Raw genomic sequence first — 16,152 nt, forward strand, 5'->3', positions numbered from 1 at the left:
GCCTCCATCCTACTAAACTACACTGTAGTAGTTACAGATGCCTCCATCCTACTAAACTACACTGTAGTAGTTACAGATGCCTCCATCCTACTAAACTACACTGTAGTAGCTACAGACCCATACAGCCTCCATCCTACTAAACTACACTGTAGTAGTTACAGACCCATACAGCCTCCATCCTACTAAACTACACTGTAGTAGTTACAGATGCCTCCATCCTACTAAACTACACTGTAGTAGTTACAGATGCCTCCATCCTACTAAACTACACTGTAGTAGTTACAGATGCCTCCATCCTACTAAACTACACTGTAGCAGTTACAGATGCCTCCATCCTACTAAACTACACTGTAGCAGTTACAGACCCATACAGCTATACAGCCTCCATCCTACTAAACTACACTGTAGTAGTTACAGACCCATACAGCCTCCATCCTACTAAACTACACTGTAGCAGTAACAGACCCATACAGCCTCCATCCTACTAAACTACACTGTAGCAGTTACAGAGCCTTACCGCTATGGAGCCTCCATCCTACTAAACTACACTGTAGCAGTTACAGATGCCTCCATCCTACTAAACTACACTGTAGCAGTTACAGATGCCTCCATCCTACTAAACTACACTGTAGCAGTTACAGATGCCTCCATCCTACTAAACTACACTGTAGCAGTTACAGATCCATATAGCTATGGAGCCTCCATCCTACTAAACTACACTGTAGCAGTTACAGACCCATACAGCTATGGAGCCTCCATCCTACTAAACTACACTGTAGCAGTTACAGATCCATATAGCTATGGAGCCTCCATCCTACTAAACTGCACTGTAGTAGTTACAGATGCATCCATCCTACTAAACTACACTGTAGCAGTTACAGATCCATATAGCTATGGAGCCTCCATCCTACTAAACTACACTGTAGCAGTTACAGATGCCTGCATCCTACTAAACTACACTGTAGCAGTTACAGATGCCTCCATCCTACTAAACTAAACTGTAGCAGTTACAGATGCCTCCATCCTACTAAACTACACTGTAGCAGTTAGATGCCTCCATCCTACTAAACTACACTGTAGCAGTTACAGATCCATATAGCTATGGAGCCTCCATCCTACTAAACTACACTGTAGCAGTTACAGATGCCTGCATCCTACTAAACTACACTGTAGCAGTTACAGATGCCTCCATCCTACTAAACTACACTGTAGCAGTTAGATGCCTCCATCCTACTAAACTACACTGTAGCAGTTACAGATCCATATAGCTATGGAGCCTCCATCCTACTAAACTACACTGTAGCAGTTACAGAAGCCTCCATCCTACTAAACTACACTGTAGCAGTTACAGATCCATATAGCTATGGAGCCTCCATCCTACTAAACTACACTGTAGTAGTTAGATGCATCCATCCTACTAAACTACACTGTAGCAGTTACATATCCATATAGCTATGGAGCCTCCATCCTACTAAACTACACTGTAGTAGTTACAGATGCCTCCATCCTACTAAACTACACTGTAGCAGTTACAGATCCATATAGCTATGGAGCCTCCATCCTACTAAACTACACTGTAGTAGTTACAGATGCCTCCATCCTACTAAACTACACTGTAGCAGTTACAGATGCCTCCATCCTACTAAACTACACTGTAGCAGTTACAGATCCATACAGCCTCCATCCTACTAAACTACACTGTAGCAGTTACAGACCCATACAGCCTCCATCCTACTAAACTACACTGTAGTAGTTACAGATGCCTCCATCCTACTAAACTACACTGTAGCAGTTACAGATCCATATAGCTATGGAGCCTCCATCCTACTAAACTACACTGTAGTAGTTATAGAGCCTTACCGCTATGGAGCCTCCATCCTACTAAACTACACTGTAGCAGTTACAGACCCATACAGCCTCCATCCTACTAAACTACACTGTAGCAGTTACAGATGCCTCCATCCTACTAAACTACACTGTAGCAGTTACAGACCCATACAGCCTCCATCCTACTAAACTACACTGTAGTAGTTACAGATGCCTCCATCCTACTAAACTACACTGTAGCAGTTAGATGCCTCCATCCTACTAAACTACACTGTAGCAGTTAGATGCCTCCATCCTACTAAACTACACTGTAGCAGTTAGATGCCTCCATCCTACTAAACTACACTGTAGCAGTTAGATGCCTCCATCCTACTAAACTACACTGTAGCAGTTAGATGCCTCCATCCTACTAAACTACACTGTAGCAGTTAGATGCCTCCATCCTACTAAACTACACTGTAGCAGTTAGATGCCTCCATCCTACTAAACTACACTGTAGCAGTTAGATGCCTCCATCCTACTAAACTACACTGTAGCAGTTAGATGCCTCCATCCTACTAAACTACACTGTAGCAGTTAGATGCCTCCATCCTACTAAACTACACTGTAGCAGTTAGATGCCTCCATCCTACTAAACTACACTGTAGTAGTTACAGACCCATACAGCCTCCATCCTACTAAACTACACTGTAGTGGTTACAGACCCATACAGCCTCCATCCTACTAAACTACACTGTAGTAGTTACAGATCCATACAGCCTCCATCCTACTAAACTACACAGTAGTAGCTACAGATCCATACAGCCTCCATCCTACTAAACTACACTGTAGCAGTAACAGATCCATACAGCTATACAGCCTCCATCCTACTAAACTACACTGTAGTAGTTACAGATCCATACAGCCTCCATCCTACTAAACTACACTGTAGTAGTTACAGATCCATACAGCCTCCATCCTACTAAACTACACTGTAGTAGCTACAGACCCATACAGCTATGGAGCCTCCATCCTACTAAACTACACTTCCACTACACTTCCTGAGTTAAATTCACACACAGGTGTTCAGAGGACGTTAGATTAGATCATTATCCCGGGTGTTCAGAGGACGTTAGATTAGATCATTATCCCAGGTGTTCAGAGGACGTTAGATTAGATCATTATCCCAGGTGTTCAGAGGACGTTAGATTAGATCATTATCCCAGGTGTTCAGAGGACGTTAGATTAGATCATTATCCCAGGTGTTCAGAGGATGTTAGATTAGATCAGATCATTATCCCAGGTGTTCAGAGGACGTTAGATTAGATCATTATCCCGGGTGTTCAGAGGACGTTAGATTAGATCATTATCCCAGGTGTTCAGAGGACGTTAGATTAGATCATTATCCCAGGTGTTCAGAGGACGTTAGATTAGATCATTATCCCAGGTGTTCAGAGGACGTTAGATTAGATCATTATCCCAGGTGTTCAGAGGATGTTAGATTAGATCAGATCATTATCCCAGGTGTTCAGAGGACGTTAGATTAGATCATTATCCCAGGTGTTCAGGGGACGTTAGATTAGATAATTATCCCAGGTGTTCTCCTCTGTCTTCCGTCTGTCAGTAAACACTATAACATGAAGATATGGCCGTGTGGGAAACACAAACCCTCAGATGTGTATCAATTTAACCTTTAATTTTTTTAATTTCCTGGCTGATATGAACGATATAGTCCCTGTTTCCAAAACACGACCACAAGCGGTACGTGTCAACGTTTCAGACCGAGTGTCGGGGCTCTTAACAAAAACCCTCTGTAAGGAAGATACTATCGTCAATAGGTGCTAAAGAAGTTAGAGTCTATGAATGGGGTAGACCAAGGCCTAATTCTGCCTAATGGGCGGGCCGGCCCTGAGAGTGGCTTTAAAGAAATGCTTGCATGGATATGTGGTTTTGTTCAGGAACTTTTTGTTAGTTTGACATTTGGCATTGTGAAACCCAACTGAACCAAATGAGAAGAAAAAAAATAAAACGTGAAAAAAAAGTCTGATTCGAACTATATCTCAAAACGCCCTTAGAGTACTTTGAGGGTGAAAAACCTGCAGTAATACGAGTCTCACCCTGCTGGGGGCGATAGCATGCTGAAACATCACACAGACCGTGGCCGCTAGAGACCACGCCTCCCTGCGTAGCAACCTGTCGACACACCGCTCCACAGACAACAGCGAGAGGTGGGACATGCGGCCGTCACCATGGAGACAGAACAGCTCGTTGCGGTACACCGCTATCTCAACCACGTCTGGAGAAGAAAAAAAAAAAAAAGACAAATAATTGAGTGTCCATTTTCTTATCAGAACATTAAATTAATCTTTTTGGGGCTTTTTAACCGAAGGGTAATCTAGAAACATCTAGGACACATAAATAGTCACAGATCTGAAATGTACACTCAAATACAACATCTACACTGAACAAAATTATAAAAACGCAACATTCATCAATTTCTAAACTATGGATTTCACATGACTTGGCAGGGGTGCCCAGCCAATCAGAATGAGTTTTTCACCACAATGGGGCTTTATTACAGACAGAAATACCCATTACACATTGAATGATTAGTGGAATCTGTGTGGGTAGCTGGACAGGAAGGATGACTGACAGTGAAGGTGAACAGGTGACAGAGGAATGGATGAGACTGAGACTCCTCCCCTGACGATCGTTGTGTGACAAAACCTGCACATTTTAGAGTGGTCTTTTATTATCCCCCGCACAAGGTGCACCTATGTAATGATCATGCTGTTTAATCAGCTTCTTGATATGCCACACCTATCTGGGCAAAGGAGAAATGCTCACGAAGAGATGAAAGCAAATTTGTGCCCAACATTTGAGAGAAATACAATTTGTGTGTGTATAGAACATTTCTGGGATCTTTTATTTCAGCTCATGAAACATGGGAACAACCCTTTACATGTTGCGTTTATATTTTTTGTTCAGTGTAGTTAGTTTGTTGTTACTGGAGAATGCTGAACTACTACCTAAAGCTACTGCTACTAACCTTTGACCTCGGTCCACAGCAGTACCTGGCCACTCTGAGGAGTGAAGACATAGATAGCCGAGTCTGTCCACGTCAGCAGGTTCTGATCCCCAAAGTATAACAGTCTGGGGAAGGCTATGGACTGGGAACTCTTCTGGGCTCGGTTGTAATGGGGCTCACTTCTGCAGATAAAAAAAAAAAAAAAAACATATTCGTGTAAAAGACGTCACGCGGCTTAAAGTGAGTACAGCTTCCTTCTGCTCATTTTTTAAAATTTATTTTATTTCACCTTTATTTAACCAGGTAGGCTAGTTGAGAACACCTTTATTTAACCAGGTAGGCCAGTTGAGAACACCTTTATTTAACCAGGTAGGCTAGTTGAGAACACCTTTATTTAACCAGGTAAGCTAGTTGAGAACAAGTTCTCATTTACAATTGCGACCTGGCCAAGATGAAGCATAGCAGTGTGAGCAGACAACACAGAGTTACACATGGAGTAAAACAATTAACAAGTCAATAACACAGTAGAAAACAAAGGGGGAGTCTATATACAATGTGTGCAAAAGGCATGAGGAGGTAGGCGAATAATTACAATTTTGCAGATTAACACTGGAGTGATAAATGATCAGATGGTCATGTACAGGTAGAGATATTGGTGTGCAAAAGAGCAGAAAAGTAAATAAATAAAAACAGTATGGGGATGAGGTAGGTGAAAATGGGTGGGCCTAGTGGTTAGAGCATTGGACTAGTAACCGGAAGGTTGCGAGTTCAAACCCCCGAGCTGACAAGGTACAAATCTGTCGTTCTGCCCCTGAACAGGCAGTTAACCCACTGTTCCCAGGCCGTCATTGAAAATAAGAATGTGTTCTTAACTGACTTGCCTAGTTAGATAAAGGTCAAATTTAAAAATTTAAAAAATTCAATGTACAGCTGCAGAGGATCAAACCCAGGACCTCTGCCTCGTAAACACGCCCTCCTGAAGCATCTTACCCAGTCGTGCTATCGAAATGCTAGCTATTTGGCCAAAAGTTATAGAACACCAACTCATTCAAGGATTGTTCTTTATTTTTTTTAAACTATTTTCTACATTGTAGAATAATAGTGAAGACATCAAAACTATGAAATAATACACAGTAACCAAAAAAAGTGTTATATATTTGAGATTCTTCAAATAGCCACCCTTTACCTTTGCACACTCTTGGCATTCTCTCAACCAGCGTCACCTGGAATGCTTTTCCTACAGTCTTGAAGGAGTTCCCACATATGCCGAGCACTTGTTGGCTGCTTTTCCTTTACTCTGCGGTCAGACTCATCCCAAACCATCTCAATTGGCTTGAGGTCGGGGGATTGTGGAGGCCAGGGCATCTGATGCAGCACTCCATCACCCTCCATCTTGGTCAAATAATTTTTAACTTTTAATTTAAATGCATTCCAGGTAACTACCTCATGAAGCTGGTTGAGAGAATTCCAAGAGTCTGCAAAGCTGTCATCAAGGTAAAGGAAGAATCTCAAATATATTTTATACACATACATACATACATACATACATATATATATATATATATATATATATACACACACACATCACAAAGACCAGGGAGGTTTTCCAATTCCTCGCAAAGAAGGGAACCTATTGGTAGATGGGTAAAAAAAAGCGGAGTTGCTTACCAAGACGACTCTGAATGTTTCTGAGTGGCCTAGTTACAGTTTTGGATTTAAAAATCGGCTTAAATCTATGGCAAGACTTGAAAATGGCTGACTAGCAAGGATCAACAACCAACTTGATGAATTAAAAAAATGAATAAAGTGCCTATCTTGCAGTGTGGAAAACTCTTCGACTTATCCAGAAAGACTCACAGCTGTAAATAGCCACCAAAAAAGGTGGTTCTATGAAGTATTATTGACTCAGGGGTGTGAATACTTATGTAAATTAGATATCTGGATTTCACTTTCAATAAATAATCAAACAAAATACATCTGTCGGTAAAAAATATTTTAAAAATAATAATAATAAAAAATAAATACTATTCAGTCCATTTTGAATTCAGGCTGTAACACAACAAACTGTAGAATAAGTCAAAAAGGGTATGAACACTTCCTGAAGGCTACTGCACACACACCTGTAGCTGATGAGAGGTGCAGGTGGTACGGCCAGCAGCTGTTTAAACTGGTGCGTGCTGAGGACATCTCCACTGAAGCTGGCCTCCCAGACTCTAGACCCAGGCCTGGCACAGTACAGCAGAGGAGGTTGGCCAGCGGTCACGCCGCGGCTCAGAGGGAAGAAACACGCTCCGTATTCCCCGTCACGCTCCTTGTTACCGACACGCCAGAACTTCTCCCTGTGGATCGTGAGAGGAGGAACTGGGTGGTACCTTTAATCTTATAGACCAGATAATATTACTCACTAATATTAAAAATGTTATAAAAATATATATATATATATTTTTAATGTTAAATATATAATATAAAACAACATGCTTCCACAACACTTCTGTAACATCTGGGCGGCCTACTGCCCCCAGTTATGTCCCCACACTCACCTCTCCGTGTCACAGAGGTAGCAGCGGCTGAGAGAGGACACAAGCAGTCGTCCGTCCAGATAACCCAGCTGAACCACCCTGGAATCCACAGTAGTGATGGTCTGGACGGGGAAGATCACAAACGCTGAGCCCTGGACAACACAGAATAAAGGATCATGTGACTAGACAGGATACGTAAGATAGAGATTGTAATAGATCACGGTATAGGGAAGGGGAAAAAAATATATACCTGATAATCAATTCATTAAGTGCAGTAGCTATTCCTAGCTTGGTGCCAGATTTGCTGTACAGCCAACCATTACCAGTGTTCTCATGCCAGACATTTGGCATGACAAAGACCATAGGAGTTGGCATGACAAAGACCATAGGAGTTGGCATGACAAAGACCATAGGAGTTGGCATGACAAAGACTATAGGAGTTGGCATGACAAAGACCATAGGAGTTGGCATGACAAAGACCATATGAGTTGGCATGACAAAGACCATATGAGTTGGCATGACAAAGACCATAGGAGTTGGCATGACAAAGACCATAGGAGTTAGCATGACAAAGACCATACGGTTAGTTTCCCACTACCTTTCCGAGTTTGGAGGATCCAGCGCGGAGGAAGGACACCTTGCCCCCTTTGTCCCCAGCAAACACCCTGAGGGCTGCGGTGTCCCAGCAGAGAGAGGTGAGCGTCTGGCCACGGTGTTCCCAGGAAACACTGACCCTCTCTGGTCTGCCACGACGCTCAAGTTGAAGCTCCCACACTACCACCAGGCCCTGACTGAGAGAGGACAGACAGACAGACAGACAGACAAATCACCACCAGGCCCTGACTGAGAGAGGAGAGGAGAGGAGAGGAGAGGAGAGGAGAGGAGAGGAGAGGAGAGGAGAGGAGAGGAGAGGAGAGGAGAGGAGAGGAGAGGAGAGGAGAGGAGAGGACCAGAGAGACAGACAACCACCAGGCCCTGACTGAGAGAGGACAGACAGACTACCACCTGGCCCTGACAGAGAGGACAGACAGACTACCACCTGGCCCTGACTGAGAGAGACAGACCAGACTACCACCAGGCCCTGACTGAGAGAGGACAGACAGACAGATCACCACCAGACCCTGACTGAGAGATGACAGACAGATCACCACCAGACCCCGACTGAGAGATGACAGACAGATCACCACCAGACCCTGATTGAGACATAGAGAGAGAGAAAACCTTTCATCCCAAATCTACCCCTAGTTTAGCTACAACCAGGTAATGACCTACAACATGCAGAGAAAGACAGAGAGGGAGGCAGACTGGGAGGCAGACTGGGAGGCAGACAGACAAGAAAGCAAACTGAAAAAGCCTGACACTTACTTATTGAAGAAGTTGAAGTCACTGAAGTGAGTAAACATGTGAACTTCAAATTCATTTCTATGCTTTGAGTTATTTTTAAAAACATTTTTACCTTGTTGCCACAGCAATAAAGTCTTCATCGTGTGGACAACACGACACCTGAGTGATAGATCCCTCCTGAGATAGAAGAAATAGGACACTTATTGATCCCTGGCCGAGTCAAACCAAAGACCGTAAAAATGGGACCTGGCACTCGGATTGAGGGTAAGGCCCTGCGATAGACTAGTGTCCTGTCCAGGGGGTGTACTGGTACATCAAGCTGACTCACACTACAGAAACAGGAGATAGACTAGTGTCCTGTCCAGGGGGTGTACTGGTACATCAAGCTGACTCACACTACAGAAACAGGAGATGTGCTGTTCTGGATCGCTTGTGCAATGTTAATAAAACCAGGAGTATGTACAGTATCTATCTAATAACAACAAACAGGTCATATATCCTGTCAATCCGTTTATTATTTTATTTTATTACCAGGAAGTAGACAACAACATTATATACGCTACCTTGTGTGTGAGGATGAGCCTCTGCTTCCATCCTTCCCTCTGGATGAGGTGCAGCCCTCCAGCTGACGTTCCCAAAGCTAGCCACTTCCTCGATACAGCCAGGCAGGTGCACTGACAGACAAGAAAAGAGAGGCTTTTCAAAACACAGTCGGATTAAATCAGGCTTCGATAAACAATGCATTGATATATACATAGCCTGACACATTGGGAGTGTAAAACTGTGTAAGGGAACTCCCCCCCTGAAATGGACAAAAAATGAATGGGAAGTTATTGGCACTGGACAAAAATGAATGGGAAGTTATTGGCATTGGACAAAACATATACACAAATGTTCCCTTAAGGTATGTAAATGCTCCTCACAAGTCAGAATGTTGAGGGAACAAATAAAAATGCATTTAAACTTATTCTACCGGTTGTCCTTGTAGTTTGTCCTCCAGCTGCTTGAAATTTGAGACTAAATATCAAACAGGAAGGTATGGTTTCCCCAACTACCTAGAGAGCAGGAAGGTATGGTTTCCCCAACTATCTAGAGAGCTGGAAGGTATGGTTTCCCCAACTATCTAGAGAGCAGGAAGGTATGGTTTCCCCAACTATCTAGAGAGCTGGAAGGTATGGTTTCCCCAACTATCTAGAGAGCTGGAAGGTATGGTTTCCCCAACTATCTAGAGAGCTGGAAGGTATGGTTTCCCCAACTATCTAGAGAGCAGGAAGGTATGGTTTCCCCAACTATCTAGAGAGCAGGAAGGTATGGTTTCCCCAACTATCTAGAGAGCTGGAAGGTATGGTTTCCCCAACTATCTAGAGAGCTGGAAGGTATGGTTTCCCCAACTATCTAGAGAGCTGGTAGGTATGGTTTCCCCAACTATCTAGAGAGCTGGTAGGTATGGTTTCCCCAACTATCTAGAGAGCAGGAAGGTATGGTTTCCCCAACTATCTAGAGAGCAGGAAGGTATGGTTTCCCCAACTATCTAGAGAGCAGGAAGGTATGGTTTCCCCAACTATCTAGAGAGCAGGAAGGTATGGTTTCCCCAACTATCTAGAGAGCTGGTAGGTATGGTTTCCCCAACTATCTAGAGAGCTGGAAGGTATGGTTTCCCCAACTATCTAGAGAGCTGGTAGGTATGGTTTCCCCAACTATCTAGAGAGCAGGAAGGTATGGTTTCCCCAACTATCTAGAGAGCTGGAAGGTATCGTTTCCCCAACTATCTAGAGAGCTGGAAGGTATGGTTTCCCCAACTATCTAGAGAGCTGGAAGGTATGGTTTCTCCAACTATCTAGAGAGCTGGTAGGTTTGTCACTACCAGCTGAATGTTGGGTTACATATCGTGCTACCGTTTACATATCGTGCTACCGTTTACATATCGTGCTACCGTTTACATATCGTGCTACCGTTTACATATCGTGCTACCGTTTACATATCGTGCTACCGTTTACATATCGTGCTACCGTTTACATATCGTGCTACCGTTTACATATCGTGCTGTCTGCTACCGTTTACATATCGTGCTACCGCTTACATATCATCAACAAATCAATTGAATATTTGGAGTCGAACCTCTAAACTTTTCTCAACTAATAATAACGTGCATGCGTGACCTACCTTAAGCCTGCCAGAGTCCAGGCGGAGTGCAGAGAGCAGGGGGTCCAGACAGTCAAACTCAGCCAGCACATGACTCTGGACTTCAGGCACTACAGGTAACATGGGCATGGTTACAGTCCTGACCAGCTTAGAGAGAAGGAGAGAATGGGAAGGAAATGAGGGAGAGAGAATATATTGTTTTATTTTCTGCCGTCACAGTACCAGCCACCACACACACAAACACACACACACACACACACACCCCTTGAGCAACAGATTTAAAAAAAAGCTTGGTCAAGGGGCTATTGAAAAAGTATTTCTAGAAGACTGACTAGCACGGTCTAATCAAACCAATTTTTTTTTTTATATATATAATTTTTATTTCACCTTTATTTAACCAGGTAGGCTAGTTGAGAACACCTTTATTTAACCAGGTAGGCTAGTTGAGAACACCTTTATTTAACCAGGTAGGCTAGTTGAGAACACCTTTATTTAACCAGGTAGGCTAGTTGAGAACACCTTTATTTAACCAGGTAGGCTAGTTGAGAACACCTTTATTTAACCAGGTAGGCTAGTTGAGAACACCTTTATTTAACCAGGTAGGCTAGTTGAGAACACCTTTATTTAACCAGGTAGGCAAGTTGAGAACACCTTTATTTAACCAGGTAGGCTAGTTGAGAACACCTTTATTTAACCAGGTAGGCTAGTTGAGAACACCTTTATTTAACCAGGTAGGCTAGTTGAGAACACCTTTATTTAACCAGGTAGGCTAGTTGAGAACACCTTTATTTAACCAGGTAGGCTAGTTGAGAACACCTTTATTTAACCAGGTAGGCTAGTTGAGAACACCTTTATTTAACCAGGTAGGCTAGTTGAGAACACCTTTATTTAACCAGGTAGGCTACACCTCGCACGTCCTCAACTGGCAGCTTCATTAAATATTACCCACAAAACACCAGTCTCAATGTCAACAATGAAGAGGCGACTCCGGGATGCTGGCCTTCTAGGCAGAGTTGCAAAGAAAAAGCCATATCTCAGACTGGCCAATAAAAAGAAAAGATTAAAATGGGCAAAAGAACACAGACACTGGACAGAGGAACTCTGCCTAGAAGGCTAGCCTCTCGGAGTCGCCTCTTCACTGTTGACGTTGAGACTGGTGTTTTGTGGGTAATATTTAATGAAGCTGCCAGTTGAGGACGTGCGAGGTGTCTGTTTCTCAAACTAGACACTCTAATGTACTTGTCCTCCTGCTCAGTTGTGCCCCGGGGCCTCCCACTCCTCTTTCTATTCTGGTTAGAGCCAGTTTGTGCTGTTCTGTGAAGGGAGAGGTAGACAGAGTTGTACGAGATCTTCACTTTCTTGGCAATTTCTCTCATGGAATAGCCTTCATTTCTCAGAACACGAATAGACTGAGTTTCAGAAGAAAGTTCTTCGTTTCTGGCCATTTTGAGCCTGAACCCACAAATGCAGATGGTTCACATACTGAACTAGTAAAGAAGGCCAGTTTTATTGCTTCTTTAATCAGAACAACAGTTTTCAGCTGTGCTAACAGAATTGCAAAGGGGTTTTCTAATGATCAATTAGCCTTTTAAAATTATAAACTTGGATTAGCTAACACAGCGTGCCATTGGAACACAGGAGTGATGGTTTCTGATAATGGGCATCTTTAGTCTATGTAGATATTCAATTTTTAAAAATCTGCCGTTTCCAGCTACAATAGTCATTTACAACATTAACAATGTCTACACTGTATTTCTGATCCATTTGATGTTATTTTAATGGACAAAAAAAGTACTTTTCTTTCAAAAACAAGGACATTTCTAAGTTACCCCAAACTTTTGAACGATAGTGTATGTAATGCGCTCTAGTGCGCACAAGTCATTTTCCAGTGCTCTGTCTCCATTATTTGTTGATGTGCATCAGTTCTAGCGTATTAATATGTTTTATGCAAATAGGTGTCTCCATAATGACAAATCAAAATAGCCTACCTACAACTGGATAAAAGTTGTCACAACGTGACCAAGTGCAGCTCCCTCTCCTCTCGCTCAAATGACTCAGCCAATAGCTGTAGTGCTCTCTCAACACACGCACCGCTTCGGCCCTCCTCACTCAGCAGCAGCCTGCCTCTCACTGCCTGACAGCCAGAAGCAACTAACAGTAGTATTTATTTATTTTGAAGAGAAATTACATGGCGGCCGCGGTGAAACTTAAAAAATAAACCCAAAACCCGCAACCCATAAACTTTCCCCTGTGACATATTTTTCAAAGTCTGGAAAACCGCGAAAATGGCAACACTGTACGCGGCACCAATCAGAGAGCGTTGTTTGGTTAGCGATGTTACTGTAGTGCTCTGCAGTGTGTTAAACGAAACGGCCACTGAATTGATCCAAATAATCATGACACCATTCTGCCAGATATGAACCCTAAACCCTAATCACACCGGGACTAGTATTATTATGTAATTATTACTCCAGCATGTACCTGTCATTTTTGTTGTTGCTTGTGTCTCACTGCTTTGCTTTATCTTGGCCAGGTCGCAGTTGTAAATGAGAACTTGTTCGCAACTGGCCTACCTGGTTAAATAAAGGTGTTCTCAACTGGCCTACCTGGTTAAATAAAGGTGAAATATTTTGTTCTCTCCCCTAATTCACAATGGACCGTTAATGACGGAAGCCTGGATGCTATTCTAGGCGTGAAGATATTTGTCTTGTCTAATGATAGCCTAATATTGGCCTTCAGTTCGGAGAAAGTCAAAATAATAATGTACATCAATAAGAATAATGAACTGTCTGTAACCTATGCAGACATTTAATTAACTGACTAATTTGGCAATTCATTGGCACAATATCGTCCACTTCATCTTTTAAAAGAGAAGTATGGCACCTTTTAAAAAGAGAAGTAAGGCACTAGATATGTGACAAAACAGATCATCTTTTCATCTGTAGGCTGCTGACATAACGCTTTGTTTTAAGCATTCATTTGTTCCCATGTTTTTACACAAATTGTGTGCAGCATCTGTTAAACTCTGTAATATCCCTCAAAACACTGGGATGACGACTCGCACGATATAAGTATTATCAGAGGACCTGGGAGTTAGAGCTGGGATAATAGTACAAATTACTGCCATGGCAGATTCGGACGGGACTAAAATTACGAATGTGGATTGTATTCGTGCACATAACTAAAATGACCAGCCCGGTAAAATGTATCCCATCCCGCGATTAGTTTTACTGGGTGGAGGTCGAGTAATGGAATTATGTGCACGAGCCCTAAACACCACATCAGTTATTTAAATCCCGTCCGAATCTGCCATGGCAGTCATTTTTACGGCAGGAGAGTAACAATTCCGGCCTGAATAATTTACAGTTTTTTGGGGGGCGAACTCCAAGCTCCTCTGATAATACTAGTCCCGTGCGAATTGACATCCCTGTGTTTTGAGAGAAATGTCCGAGTTTGACAGGTGTTGCTCACCGGTTGAGCAAGAAAACAATAACCGATTCGATAAAATGAACGAAGTGCTACGCATGAACTATTATATATGAATGGCCTACACGTATCAACTTTCACAGTGAATGCTTGTGTTTCTGTTTTGTGCGTGTGAATTGAATATTGCCATAATGCATCAGTAAAAAAATATTGCGCACATTTAATGCAACCCTTGCTGTTAATAGATTGCGAAGCAGCATACAACTGACCTAAACGTTTAGAAATTATAAATTACATTTCTCATCCATAGCCTTTATTAAAACGCATCTCAAGTGCAACTGCACTTTTTAGCTTACATCTGAAGACCCGGGGGGGGCATTTGGGAAGTACTGCGGATCACTAAAATAACCAAATGATTACGATCACACTTCCTCAATTTAAACATTATTGCGACACCACACCAAAGAAGGTTTGGTTTAGACACTTGAGAGAGTAAAAAGGGTGGAATACTCAGTGTAGCAACCTGTTATCGCCTGGATTTATTGAAATATCTTCACGCCTAGAAAAAAGAACTCCAGGTTTCTGTCTTAACTGTCAATTTTATGAAAACTAAAAACTAGAAATAATTACAGGGGGAAGTTTGGGGAAAAAAAATATAGCTCGTCCAAATTGTCCTCTGGAATAACGGACACAGACAGGAGCATTCCTGATCAGTTTCAAACAGTTGTAGGAAAATACGAGTCACTGATGCATTTTATAATAAGTAAAAAAAAAAAAACATTGTTTGTTTATTTCCTACTAAGTTCAATACATTTTTGAATATAGTTTAATTCCCATTTAATTTGTCTGGATTCCGTCTGCGTTTTCCCGCAACAGGGAAGTTTTATAGTGACCTACCAGTATTAGCCAACCCTCAGCTGCCTTCTGTCATATGACTCTCACCATCCTCCTCTCAAATGGAAACATCATGACTCCACTTTCCCCCCACCAGCTACCAAGAGTTTAAAAAAAAAGATAACTGTAAAAAGCACTAATGCATATTAAGGGGAAAAACAACTTTTGAGAAATGTATGATCAGCAAAAAAATAAATAAAAACGTTTAATTTCTGAAACTAAGCTAAAGGGTTTTTGCTGTAAATGACTTTGAACCACCATATCTGACAACTAGTTCCCTGCAAAAGAACTTGACAAACGTTCACATTCCAACAATGCAGCCAGTTGCCACAGCTTACATTAGATAATGAAAGTAACAATTGCTTGCTGTGACAACTGTGTAGAGACTACGTTAGGCTTTTGTTCACTTTACATTGAATTTAGATGTCCATCTGAAAGTAACTGGTTTAGGCTTGATTTGAAAGCATTTGTAACCTTTAAAGGGGGGGTGTCGGTATAGGTGGTGTACGAATAAATGTCCTTTAACGATGGCTGGGCATCACGGGACCCTGCGTAGTGGGGAAAGTGCCTCCACAATGGAAAATAAATCGCATAACTTCTCTATCTAAAGTGTAAAAACGCAAACTAAGTTCCGTTTATTTGTTTTTGAATAGTCAGCTTTGTGTCTGACTGACCACTGTCCATATTATCAAATGTTATTATTGTTTTGATAGGTACACGTTAAGTTAACCAAGCGGTCTCGCTTGCGATGGGTAGGGAAAGTTAGCGAGCTAACGTTAGCGGCTAGGCAATCGTTTGTTTAGTTTTGTCACAAACTTACCAGGCATTACAGTCCCCGCTGTTTAAATCGCGATTCAATCTTCGTGATACACAGTTTACGATCAGTTCATGTCCTTAGCTGTGTGTGTGTTTAACTAACGTGAGTTGTTTACTTTCTAGCTAGAATGAACTGTCGACTCCTCCGCCTCCGGTTGTGATGGGACACACTTCCTG

At 42.3% G+C, this 16,152-nt stretch overlaps 1 protein-coding gene across 2 annotated transcripts in view; it reads right to left on the bottom strand.

Moving 5' to 3' along the window:
• Window positions 1–16,152, bottom strand: part of hps5 (HPS5 biogenesis of lysosomal organelles complex 2 subunit 2) — a 44,650-nt gene extending 28,498 nt beyond the window's left edge. For both annotated transcript variants that reach the window (XM_031832941.1, XM_031832942.1), the window contains exons 1-9: window positions 15,980–16,152; window positions 10,861–10,986; window positions 9,261–9,371; window positions 8,810–8,874; window positions 7,952–8,144; window positions 7,375–7,505; window positions 6,955–7,173; window positions 4,856–5,016; window positions 3,924–4,102 (exon numbers count right to left, since the gene is read on the bottom strand). In XM_031832941.1, the coding sequence (XP_031688801.1) occupies window positions 3,924–4,102; window positions 4,856–5,016; window positions 6,955–7,173; window positions 7,375–7,505; window positions 7,952–8,144; window positions 8,810–8,874; window positions 9,261–9,371; window positions 10,861–10,968 (1,167 nt within the window). In that variant the 5' untranslated portion in view covers window positions 10,969–10,986; window positions 15,980–16,152. The remainder of the gene's footprint in view (window positions 1–3,923; window positions 4,103–4,855; window positions 5,017–6,954; window positions 7,174–7,374; window positions 7,506–7,951; window positions 8,145–8,809; window positions 8,875–9,260; window positions 9,372–10,860; window positions 10,987–15,979) is intronic.

Source organism: Oncorhynchus kisutch, linkage group LG10, assembly GCF_002021735.2.
Source record: "Oncorhynchus kisutch isolate 150728-3 linkage group LG10, Okis_V2, whole genome shotgun sequence".
Lineage (NCBI taxonomy): Eukaryota > Metazoa > Chordata > Actinopteri > Salmoniformes > Salmonidae > Oncorhynchus > Oncorhynchus kisutch.